Here is a 13,223-nt window from a genome sequence, read left to right on the forward strand (position 1 = left end):
TTCGGTTTTGATAATATTTATACAACTTATGCGAAAATAAATCCGATATCTATACCGATACCATAATGAACTGAACCAATATCATCAGTACCGGTACTGGTGTTCATTTTTATAGTTTCAGTTGATGTCAAGCACGTGTTGATTGTTATACCAAGTTTCGTATCGATACTGTAACGAACTGAACCGATATCAATCGAATGCCAGTAGTAACGTACTGCCGCAACGCAGCGGGCATATACCCTAGTTTATATTAAGAGACACAGGGTGAGATACATTAAAGTTCACCCCATAGAAAAACAACCTAAACTAATAATTGGAATCGGATAAGAATATAGATGGTTGGTAAATGTCATCATCAACTAATTAGCATTTTCGAAGAAAAAAACAACAAAAAAATAACTGATTAACATATAATTTTCCCATTTGAATATTATATATAAGTTACTAGGTTATAACCCTGTGTATTATACGGGCTGAATAAATATACTTGTGTCGAGCCGAAGGCTTAAGATGACCTGATTCATCCCATGTTGTGATTCGGGTCCAACCGTATAGATTTGGATCCCACGAGAGGGGTTGGTTTAATAGGTTCATGAAGCCGGTTTGATTTTGATTGTACTCGACAAAACCGGATCCGTGGGGGGTGGGTCGAGTGGGAACCGGAGAAACCGGTTGGCTAGGATTGGTCGTTTGGCTCGTGTCTGCACTAGAACGCGGAGGAACAAAACCACGGTTGTAGGGATGCACTATATAAAAACCTAAAATTTTATAAAATAAAGATAGAGAGAAGATGGTGGTAGAGTGTAAATTTAAAAGAAATTTTTTTTTTTAATAAACATGACCTTGAACGGTCATTTTTTTAAACCCTCACTTTTTCCGGCGTATACATTTCACGAGGATTCCAATATATTAACTCATAGTGCCAGCAGTAGTATTGTGGTTGGGTTCTATGGGGCGCCATAGAGTACCTCCACGTGATGTAACGCCCCACTGCGGACTTAAACATGCCTTAATGTAACATTATGTAATATAAAATATAGTTTTAAATAGCAATTTTTCACATCAATTTTACCGTAGTTGCTAGTTACCCGCTATGATTACCAATAGCAAGACCAGTTTGTTTTAGCACTCTAGTAGATATAAATAATATTATTTAATAAGAATAAGAATTCGATAATGATGAGTACAATCAGTACATGTAGTGAAAGTACAGTTAGTACATCTGCGTGAATGTCTACAAAAAAAACTTCCAAACCATCAATCAAACAATCTCAAGGTTCGGCCATCGCCGGTGCTTTTGTTATAATAGCTTCTTCAGGTATCACAACCACCGTCACCTACTTTTTGATTGCCATTAACTGCATCTTACGTACGTTATTTCTTAAGTTGTTGCTTGTAATTAACGAGTGTTTATGTAGTTAGTGTATATAACATTTATGTATAAAAATCCAAAAACAAATATGAATCTGAAAATAATCAATGATCAGAGTACTTCTGATAGAGGATGATTATGCAGAAACGATACCAAGACGAAATTGTATTTTATTTTATGTGATACTTTCTTGGCCTTTTTTGGACATTTGAAGGGATAGAAAGAACTTGTATGAATCGTAGTAATAAGTGTTGACTTTATGATAATTTTTAGACAGTTGCACGCTTTTGTTTGATCTTTGAGTATAACTGTCCCGAAGCCAATTATTATTTATACATCTTTTTCAGCTCAAACTGAAACCAATCCGTTTGATTTGGATCGGTATCAATTCTCAACGGTTTGGCTTTAGATTATGATAACTAAAAACCATTACTAAGAGTTTGATCTCTAAAAACATCCAAACCGGACGTTGAACACCATGATTTAAACCGTGTACAAGTGTTTAGGTATTTTGTTGGTCGAGTTCGTGGAGACGTAGAATTAAGGTCAAGGATTTTTAGGGGAGGGTATAGATGTGTCTTAGGGGCTTAGATTTTCCTACGCTTTAGGTGGACTTTACATGTGACTGACTGTCTTCCTGGATTTATGTCTATATATTGTTTTCTAATGTTATATGTGTATTGTTACACGTTACTATTTCATCATTCCTTTTGTTATTGGTAGAGGGGGCAATCTTGACCCAAAGCCTTCCAAATGGGTTGGTTTGGGTTGTTTTTAAAATTATATGGATTGGTTTGGGTAAGATATTTTAATTAAATGGGTCACAATGGGTCACTTGAAATTTCATCTTGTTATTTTCGGGTCAAAACGGGTCGACAACATTAGAGAAATGGGTCGATGTGGGTTAGTGTTTTAAAGAAACGGGTCAGGTTTCGGATCGGAATGGGTTTCGAGCCGGCACAAGTATCCGCACGAGACGGGTTTGGATCGGAACGGGTTCAGTTCAAATTGAGTTTCGGGCCAAGACGGCTTTCGGCACGACACATGTTTTGGATCGGAACGGGTCGATTCGGGTCGGGTTTCGGGCCGACACGGGTTTCTGCACTGGACGGGTTTCAGACCACAACGGGTTTTGGGCCGACACAAGTTTCCGCACGAGATGAGTTTCGGGTCGGGATGAGTTTCGTACCGTTTTGACCCGTACCGTTTCGATGCGAACCGTTTCGACGCGTACCGTTTCAACCAGTATCGTTTCGACGCGAACCGTTTCGACACGAACCGTTTCGACGCGAACCGTTTCGACGCGAACCGTTTCGACCCGTACCGTTTCGAATACGCGAACCGTTTCAACCCGTACCGTTTCGAATCGAACCGTTTTGACACGAACCGTTTCGATGCGTACCGTTTCGACGCAAGCTGTTTTGACCCGTACCCGACCCGAAACCCATTCTGATCCCAACCCGAAACCCGGTCGTATCAGTTAGCATGGAGATCGAAAGAAGAAGCTTCTACTTTGTTGTTGCTCACTTGGCATCTGGTGAGAAGAAGGAACCAACAAGTTTCTGAAGGCACTGTATTGTTATATTATCATTTCTGTTATGTTAGTGCACGACACGCTGTTAAACCTGAATATAATTAGAAGATAAACCCATTGTCTAGAAATGATAATATAATAATATACCAGTGTTGATTCAAAGGGTAAAAATGTCGTTTTGATGACAACAAGATGTTATAGATGCAGCTATTCAAAATAGGGATGAGCTCGGTACCGTCCGGTACCGAACCGGTACCGAAAATCCTCAAAAGTGGGTACCGGTACCGGTACCGAAAGAACCGGTACCGAAAATGTTAAAAGTCGGTACCGAAAAGGTACCCGGTTCGGTAAATTCGGTACCGGTACCGGTTCGGTACCGGTACCGGATCCATTTTGCTCATCCCTAATTCAAAAGACTTCATGGAGTAAAATGCTCACAGACAACAAATGATCAACTTCTCCATGTTGGGTTAATCGAGTTAGTGAAGGCACTGTATAGCCCGTTAACGTCCTTGGTGTACAATCACTTTTAAAAAAAAAAAAAAAAACAATTTTTAACCAACCCGACCCGACCCGACCCGACCTGACCCGAAACCCGTTCTGACCCGAACCCATTCCGACCCGAACCCGTTCCGACCCGAACCCGTTTTGACCCGAACCCGTTTTGACCCGAACCCGTTTCGACCCGAACCCGTTTTGACCCATGACCCGACCCGACCCGATCCGACCCGTTTGCCAGGTCTTACTCTTATTGGTAGCTTTTAGTTTATATATTTTTGGTGTTGTTTGAAGAGGGTCTCTCTGGATAGAGGTAAGGTTTGCCTACATCCACCCTCCCCAGTCCCCATGACCCTACCAATAGCTTTGTTATTTGTGGGATTTATCGAGTATGATTGTTTTTTTTGGGGTTAGATTCGTATGTTAACTGGCTACGGATCATTTGGTTTTGTAGGTGAGAACTGTAAGATGGGTATGGAACAGGAGTCCGAGTGGAATGCAGCTCAAAGTATAGAAATAAGTGAAGATCTTGTGGCTGCTGCTAAGCTTCAGCTGAAGTTTCTTGCTGCTGTAGACAGAAACCGTTGGCTTTATGAAGACCAAACCTTGCAACGGGCCATCTACAGGTAAATCATAAATCGATAATCACTACTCAACTTCTTTGTTTCTCCTTTTGCGTGTATATGTGATTGGTTGATTGCTTTCAGGTACAATTCTTGCTGGCTTCCTTTGCTTGCTAAACACTCCGAGTCTCGGGTCACAAACGGGCCTTTGGTTGTTCCTCTTGACTGTGAATGGGTTTGGCATTGTCACAGGCTCAATCCGGTAGGTCTTGAAATTAAAATATTGTTTCTAAACGCGTGTTTTGATGAATCTTGTTCTTGCATTTCGGTCTCAGGTAAGATACAAATCCGACTGTGAAGAATTCTACGGAAGAATTCTTGACAACTGTAACGTTGCATCCTCTGTTGAAGAAATCTCAAGAGAAGAAACAGAAGAAATATGGAACGCCATGTATCCCGACGAGCCTTATGATATCAACTCGACACGTTCGGATAGAGTTCCAGAAAACGTCAACGGGTCTGAAAACTATACTAAATACAATCTGGTTTTAGCTATTAAAAGACAAATACCATTCTATTACCAGGTAACCTCAATGGCTCAAACCAAGAGTTCATTGTTCATATCTTGACAGTTCATTCTAGTTCTATAATATGAACCCTGCTTTGTGTGACAGGTGTCCAGACCCCATATGAACACCGATCAGTTTCTTGAAGCAGCTGTAGCCAGATACAAAGGCTTTTTGCACTTGATCAAGCGAAACAAAGAGCGATCCATAACATGTTTTTGTGTCCCGACTTACGATATCGACCTAATCTGGCATACACACCAGTTACATCCTGCTTCCTACAGCAACGACTTGATGAAATCACTTGGAAAGATTCTAGAACATGATGACACCGACCAAAACCGAGGCAAAGGTCAAAAGCTAGATATCGGATTTTCTAAAACTATCAAACAATGGGAGGCGTTATTCGGTTCAAGATATTGGAAAGCCGGAGCAATGTATAGAGGTAGTACACCTTCGCCTCTCACCGTCACTCCTTTCATACCAAAACTCATCGGCAAAGAGGTTACCGCACATAACAAGTTTCAGAAGTTGATCGATCTTCCCGAATCACACGTCATTGAGGTAATTCATGTTTATCGGATGAATATGTTTCTTTTTTGCTTCTAACTTCGGTACTCAAGTTAAAGTGAATTGTGTTATTACTTATTGCAGGTTGTTTTGGAGTTTGTAGAGATCGAAAATTTACCGGAGACCTACAAGAAAAGGGTTTGCGTACATTTTAGCAAGGCACAACCTGATGGAATCTTTGATGTCAAGAGGAAGCTTAATATCCAGTCGGAATTCGGTAGAAAGCAAGTTGCTACATTCCAGTGTAAACCTACTGGAAAGCTTTTCTTCGAACTTGTTTCTGATTCCACTTCCGACTTACTGCTACCCGAACCGGTCAAAACTCTAGGCTACGGTTCCATCGCTTTAGAAGACTTAGTTTCTGATCTCTCAGTGGAAAAGTGGTTGGATTTAGTTCCAAGGTCCGACACTATAAGTTCTGATCCCGTTCGTTTAAAAGTAGCAGCCTCATGTACAGTGCCAATCCCGGCACCACATGTGCTTAAGATAGCCCGTACTTCCCGTCTCTCAAAGAGCTTCGTGACACAGGTTACGGATGGAAATGGGAATGAAATCATTGGCCTTCAAATGAGGTTATCTTTGTTTTCTTGACCGAATTCTGCAAAAACTTTGAATTGAATGATGTTTTAAGTTTTTTATATTTGCTTCTTTGCTACACAGAGAGATGAAAGAGCTCATTGGCATCACAAAAGAAGGTGAAAAAGTTATTGGACAGTTAATTGAGTCAGAGTGGTCTTTGATGGATTCGTTATGGACCCTTAAAGTTCAGAAGATGCTGCTCACCGGCCCTCACACGGTTGGAATAATTTCCGTTTATTTTCATGAAAAGATCCGACAATATATGTTAATGACTCAACGGTGATTGTGATTTAGGTTAAACTGATTCCTGGAAGAAAGTTGGATTATGAACCGAAGCACCACGAGAGGAAAACGAACATACATAATTTCATGACAGCGGTTGAGTTCTCTGCAGAGTATCCGTATGGAAGAGCGATAGCATTGCTTGATGTTAACTCAGGGGATTTGATGGTAATAGTTTGACAGAAAGTCTTTACCTATGGATTTACTGGTATGTTTTAACTTTTAACTGGTCTTTTTGTTTTAGCAGGTACAAGAAGCGTGGTTTGTGTTACCGGGACTCATGTTGGCTTTCATATTTTTAAACATTTCAAGAAAGGAGACAGAATTTATGGCTGAGGAAGCTGTTTTTAAGGCTACGGTTGATAAAGACAAATTAGCAAGTGGTGGTTGTGGTAGTGGATGTGGTGGTGGTTGTGGGAATATGGTCAATAGTGGCGGCTGTGGTAGCGGATGTGGAGGTGGCTGTGGGAATATGGTCAACAGTGGTGGCTGCGGTAGTGGATGTGGAGGTGGTTGTGGGAATACAATCAGCAGTGGTGGCTGTGGAGCTGGCTGTGGTGGTGGTTGTGGCGGATGTGGAGGTGGTTGCGGGAACATGGTGAACAGTAGTGGTTGTGGTGCTGGATGTGGTGGTGGTTGTGGCGGATGTGGGGGTGGTTGCGGGAACATGGTGAAAAGTGGTTGTTGTGGAGGATGTGGTGGTGGTTGTGGCGGATGTGGAGGTGGTTGTGGCGGGAGTACAATGAAGAGTGGTTGCCTTGATAACATCACTGGAGGTCCATCCAGCGATGAACAACCAATGCAAGTAGCAGCTCATGCATAAACCGTCTGTTTATTATGTAAAATTCCGGCCTGAAACCCGAGTTATTATCAGCTTGCAAATAATTGATGTAGTGCATCAAGCATGAATAAGTGAGCATTATTGTGTAAAAAAATTGTCTATGTATAAATTTGTTTGTTTATGGTCATGGAAGTTGCATTCGATACAATCGATTGCCCAAACGATAACTATCAAGGGCAGATTAGATGACAGTCCAAATGATCATTTGACTAAACTCGAGTCAAGTATGATTATGAACAATTTGTGACTAAGCAATGTAATCAAGAAATTTTTGTGAAGCATTTTCACAAACACCTTGTGCACGTTGAATTCGAAAACCGGTGGTTCAGACTAGACATGTAAAAAACATCTATTTGGGCCCAGCAAAACCGATTTATAACCCAGCCCAGTGCACAAACAATACCGGTTTGAGCCCGACCCCAGCCCGCTGGTTTGGTACCTGCTCGAGATTTGAAAGAAAATATGGGTTATAAAACCGGCCGGATTCAATTTAAAAAGGAAACCGGTTTATTAATAGGTTTGGGCCCCGAGTCGGTTTAGAACTCGACCCTATCAATTTATAGATGGTTGGGATTTCTAATAAAAAATTGGGCAAGCGGTTTTTCTTCAAACCGGTTTAGGCCTACAAAAAGATGATTTGGTTTTGGGCCCGTTTTGTACCCCTCTAGTTCAGAATCCATGATGAAATATGAACTTAAGCTCATGAAACATGGGCCTAAGTTCACTAGGCCCAAATGTTAATGAAATTTCTGCTTCCACATTGCTTGCATAGCGTATTAACCAATGTTTTAAAATCCAGTTTTTATTCCGTACCAGAATGAGCATAGAACGGTTTAATCGGGTGTATCGGACGCTTCAACCGGGTGTACCGAGTGGTTTAACCGGTTCTACTGGATGATTCAACCGGCACTACTGGCCGGTTTGAACCGGGCTTTCAAAACATTGGTATTAACGTCTATTTCTTGATGGTTTTTATATATTCAGTTATATGTTTGGCAAAAACTTTCTTAATTGAGATTTTCTTTTGAATTAAATATCTATTTAGAATACAAATTTGCCAAGTTACATCAAAACAAAAGGTAGATGGGCAATAAACTGCGCCGCCAACTCTTTCTGAGCTTAAAAGTTTTCTAATGAACATTTTATTGATGTATCAAAGTAGATGGCTGTAAGCCTGTGATTTAACTTATGTAGGTGTCCATCAAATATAATATAATCTATTCATAACTAGAAAAAAATTAAATGCATTCAAGTAAGTAGTAACTACTGACTGACGTATGTTGATATCGAAGTAATGTGAGTAGTAAATATTTGGTGTTGATCTGCACCTTTGTTTTAAAAACGAGAATTTGTGATGTGTACCTAACATTAACAGGCTAACATTTAATAAAATTGCAGCTTGATGTAGGAATCACGTGAACCAACCTACAAGATATTTTTCCAAACTCTTTTGACTCTCGAGTCATAACTCATAAAACTCCAACTAATTAATGTAAAGACATTGTCTTTTGATTTCTACTTACTCATATACTAGGATTCCAACTTTTCAAACCAAAAGCTTACAATTTAGACTCATCCTTATCTTACTTGAAATTTTAGATATTAGTTGTTTATATATATTTCTTAATGCCTACGTGTTTATACATATCTTTATATTATATAAAATATCAGCATGCAACTCTCATGGCAACTTCAAACATACGTCTATAATTTATTCTCTTTTATGTTCAATTAATAAAAAGTACACTCAAAACAAACATGAAATTTCATGACAAAAGATTTGTGGTTGATACATGGAATTATATATAGTGCATGCATAAATTATAGACGGATCTATGCTTGTGTTTAATCAAGTGAAGCCCCTCACTCACATATTGTAATGATACCGATACCGACTACCGAAAGATTAACATAGACCATTGTGATACTATAGTATAGGCAAATCCCACATCGGCCGAGGCTAGGAGAGATTCTTGATTCATAAGACATTCCCCGCCTCTTAAATCACCAATGCATTTTGGGCTTAATTCTAGTGGATGAGAGGAGAACTCCACAGTTAATCGTGTTCGGGTGGGATTAGTACAAGGATGGGTGACCTCCTGGGAAGTCTCCATTGGCAAACCAAAAACAAATCCGTAAGTTCTTGGATGGGCAACCCATCAGGCACAGAGCCACCAAATTAAAGATTTGAATTTACCAAGATGGAAGGCTGTTGGAAAGCTCGCAGTTGATGCTAGTGGATGAAAGGAGAACTCCACAGTTAATTTTTTTTTTTCAAGTTCAAAGTTGTCACTATTTTGGGCTGTATATTAAGTCTGTGTCAACATGGAAGGCTGTTGGAAAGCTCGCAAATCAGCACGCCGTTGGGGACCCATGAGTTCCAGCAAAAGTTGTTACGCAAACTACAAACAGCTATTCCCCAGTAGTCGTCGAGTATATTTGATTACGACTGCTGTGAAGCAACCTTTTAAGTCTAAGTTCCAGGACCAGCTGTTAGATGAGTTCCATGATAAAGATAGATTGCATAGATAATTTATTTAAGCGTTAAATGTTTGGAAAAATTAATAAAATAATAGTTTCAATAGTTTTGAAAAAAAAAAAATATACATACGTATATGTAAAAAAATTTCAAGTTTACTTATAGTCATAAGCGAAGCTTTTAAGGGGCCGGAGGGGGCGGCCGACCCCTCCGAACTTTTTGCTCAGTAGTGGAGAGTATGTAGTTTTCGTATATAAAATTTTTGGTATATACGTTTTCGACTGCCCGGTTTTATAGAAATTTTTAGGACTGGTGACTTCCGCCCTCGGGTTAAAAATCTCAAGCTTCACCACTAGTTTACATGGTTGGTTGACCCATATGTATTCAATGGCTGATTAAATTATAAACAAAACAAAAATTTACATTTCACTAAACCCAATGTGCAAAGTGCAAGTGGGGAAATGTATAGACCACCAGGGCCGGCTCTGGCCCGGTAAACCCATGTCGACATCTGAGGCCCAAAATTTCATAGGGTTCGAAAAGTCTTTGTAAGCTTGTATATATTTATTAAATTATATATACAGTATATCCATCCGTTTATTATACAAAAATAAATTATATATTTGGTGTTGTAGTGGCAAAAACCATCTCAAAATGATGTAAAGGTATTAAGTTCTAGTCTTTGCTTAATCACTAAGTTTTATTTTTGTAATGCATTTACCCTTAACCATAATTTTGGGCCCAATTCTTTTCGTCGCCCAAGGCCTAAATTTTTTCAAGAGTTTTCGGGGATGGCTCTGAATACCACAAGTTGATTTTAAAAGTTTATCCAATCCTTTTAAAGAGTTAAAAATCTTTGCTTAACAGTTAATCATAGTTTAACTACTCAAGAGTATCATTAGCGGTAATATTGGATGTATAAGATCTATCGATCTGTATACGGACCAAATTTTCAGCTAAAAATATCTAACTCCGTCACTTTCTTATAATTTAACCGCTAAACTTTTTACTTTCTACCACCATCTTCAGTTGAAAAGTTTTTATTTTTGCGGTAGCTTATAATGATACATTTATATCGTGGGCATTTGTTCCTCTTTTTCTTTTTACCTTTATGAATCCAAATATCTTGCAAGATTTAAAAAAATCCATTGGAAATTCACAATTTTGTTTTGAAAACATGTTATTTAAAAAATATCAACAACCTCTGCATATAGTTGTAGGAATAGGATCAAATACAAACACTTAAGTTTGTAAGAACCATAAGAACCAATACATAATTGACAAGTGTCCATCAATAAAAAATTAGTTTAGGGGTAATTTAGACTTTTTGACCATATTTATTTATAACTAATTAAAAATAATTACAAAAAATATAATCAGCACAACACTATATAATTAGCACAACATCATTAATCGTTCTTCATTATCAGCACATCGTCCTCGAATCGTTCTCCATTATCAACATAAACGACATTAGCACAACATCTTCAATCGTTCTCCATTATCAGCACACCAGATGTGCTGATTATATCTACTTTTGGTGTTTGTTTGTATTATTTTGTAATTAACACATAATCAGCACCTTATTAGCACAAATATAAAACACCTTTTGTTAACTTTTTTTAAAAAACACTTTTATAAATACAAAAAGGTATAGCAATATGGTACTCATATTAAAGATAAAAAAATACTTGATTTTATGGTATATATTTTTAAAAAAAAATAATGAAGTATATAAAAGTTATTTTAGTTTAAAAAACCTTGGTGGAATTTGTAATTAATAGAAAATGGTCAAATGACTAGCAATTTTACAAAATTACCCCTAATTTGTTAGTAGTAATTTTTAAGAGTAAATTACACAGATTGTCCTTTAATTACACCCTAAATTGCAGTCCCTGCCCTTTCCCTTTAATTTGTGCATTCCATGTCCTTTAAATAACAAATTTGCACACTCCTTGTCCTTTTCTCCAAACCCCATCCAACAACCCAGTTAAATGCACCCATGTGCATCTCACATGATGGGTAAAAATGTAAAATCACCTCACACCTACCTTTAAAAACCCCATCAGTCTTCTTCTTCCTCACATAACACACTCTCAAAACCCTTCACTTCCCACGATCATCCCAATACAGTAGAAACCCTAATCAAATCTCAAATGCAATGACGGACTCTTACGAACTGCGACCAAGGTGGTCTATTCGTGCAAACGTTGATCAAGAAACGGTTGAAGATTACTATAGTGAGTTGCATTTTCTCAATTTCCATTAAAAATATATGTTTGGCTGTTGAATTTCTGAAAAATTTATACTTTTATTTAATTTCAGGGCGTTTTCCCCATTTGTTCGCTATAAAGCTACATCATGGTGGTAGTTTCACTAAGTTCCCAAACTTTGAGTATGTGGAGGGTAAGCAAAACTATGTTGATCAGTTAGATCCTGACTTTTTCTCTGTTCATGAGTTGGATTTTGTATTGAAAAAGTTAGGGTATGCAACAGATGTTATTAGGTATTATCATTATAAGATACCTAATCAGGAACTAGGATTTGGCCTTCGTGCTCTAGGTAGTGACTTAGATGTTATTGACTTTTGCAAGTACACAGCTGATTATAAGACCATGCATGTTTACACTGAGTTTGAAGTAACAAATGTGCATACATATTTCTATTCCCCTGCAAAAAGTAGGATTGCTGAAGTTGTTGATGGACTGGATGGTGTTGAGATCATTAGGAAAAATCCAAGGATGATGTTAGGCTGGCATCCCTTAGCAAATGATTTAGGTGAGAATAATGCTAACAATGCGGGTGATAATGTAGATGAAGGTGTTATTGATAACAATGCGGGTGATAATGTAGATGAAGGTGTTATTGATAACAATGTGAATGATAATGTAGATGAAGGTGTTATTGATAACAATGTGAATGATAATGTAGATGAAGGTGTTATTGATAACAATGTGAATGATAATGTAGATGAAGGTGCAGGTGCATATAAACCTGTACTTGATAATAATGTGGATGAGAACCTTATTACTGTTGAAGAGAGACAAGCACAAGAAAGTTCAACTTTTTTTTGCAGATTTCATGAGTGACTTTGATCCCTTCTTTGGTCTAAATGACAACATGGTTAATAATGAACACCAAAACAATGCCAAGGCTAGTGTTAGGCATGATGTAGTTGATAGTTCAGATGAAGAAACTTGTGCAGAAAATGAAGATGAAGATGATGACAGTGATTTTCTAGGCGATGACACAGCTAGGGAGGATGTAGAGGTAGATATGAGGGATTTTAGACTAAACATTGATGAGGGGATTGATGAGAATAATGATGCAGTTGGTGGTTCAATTGATGAAGATGTTTTAAATGATGATATATTAGAAAGTGGAAGTGAGTCTGATTTGGATGAGTCTAGTGCTAGGAAGAAAATGCTTAAGGGTTTAAGGAATGCCAATGAGAAAAAGAGCAATTTCTACCTAGGACAGATTTTTGGAAACAAGGTAGAAGCCAAAGAACTAATCAAGCAGCATGCTGTGGAAACTAAGAGGGAACTTAGGATTGTTAAGGATGATAGTAAAAGACTAAGGGCTGTTTGTAGGGGTCAGTTACCAAATTTCCAAGTTGATGCACATGGTATCCATAGTCATTCTGATAAGGGTAAAACATTTCCAACTAAACATAGACGAAACCAACTAAACATAGACGAAACCAACTAAACATAGACGAAACCAACCAACTAACTTTACATCACATTACATTAAGAAAAAAAGAGCAAACACAATGAAAACAACCCAACTCATGATCAGAAACACCCAACTCATGATCAACATCCTGTACAGGTTCATATTTGCAACTTGTAATGTTTCGACTTTAGATGTTAAGCGTTGGTTGTTAAGAGTGGCTGCTGTTCCACCTTGTGATCTTTCCCAAACCGCCGTATCAAA

The 13,223-nt window shown here is 38.2% G+C and overlaps 2 protein-coding genes across 2 annotated transcripts; both read left to right on the top strand.

The window, feature by feature from the left end:
• Positions 1-1,167: 1,167 nt before the first annotated feature.
• Positions 1,168-6,946, top strand: LOC110903768 (glycine-rich domain-containing protein 1). Its single transcript, XM_022149557.2, has 9 exons — positions 1,168-1,318; positions 3,859-4,030; positions 4,112-4,229; positions 4,303-4,551; positions 4,642-5,097; positions 5,188-5,675; positions 5,764-5,899; positions 5,977-6,132; positions 6,212-6,946. Exons 1-9 carry the CDS (start codon positions 1,231-1,233, stop codon positions 6,785-6,787), a joined length of 2,439 nt encoding a protein of 812 aa, XP_022005249.1. The 5' UTR covers positions 1,168-1,230; the 3' UTR covers positions 6,788-6,946.
• A 4,953-nt stretch (positions 6,947-11,899) lies between these two features.
• LOC118486558 (myb-like protein F) lies at positions 11,900-12,995 on the top strand. The gene is made up of 2 exons (XM_035983087.1): positions 11,900-12,266; positions 12,361-12,995. The coding sequence occupies exons 1-2, from the start codon at positions 11,900-11,902 to the stop codon at positions 12,993-12,995; spliced, it is 1,002 nt and encodes a 333-aa protein (XP_035838980.1).
• Positions 12,996-13,223: the final 228 nt, after the last annotated feature.

This window comes from Helianthus annuus, chromosome 14 (genome assembly GCF_002127325.2).
Source record: "Helianthus annuus cultivar XRQ/B chromosome 14, HanXRQr2.0-SUNRISE, whole genome shotgun sequence".
Lineage (NCBI taxonomy): Eukaryota > Viridiplantae > Streptophyta > Magnoliopsida > Asterales > Asteraceae > Helianthus > Helianthus annuus.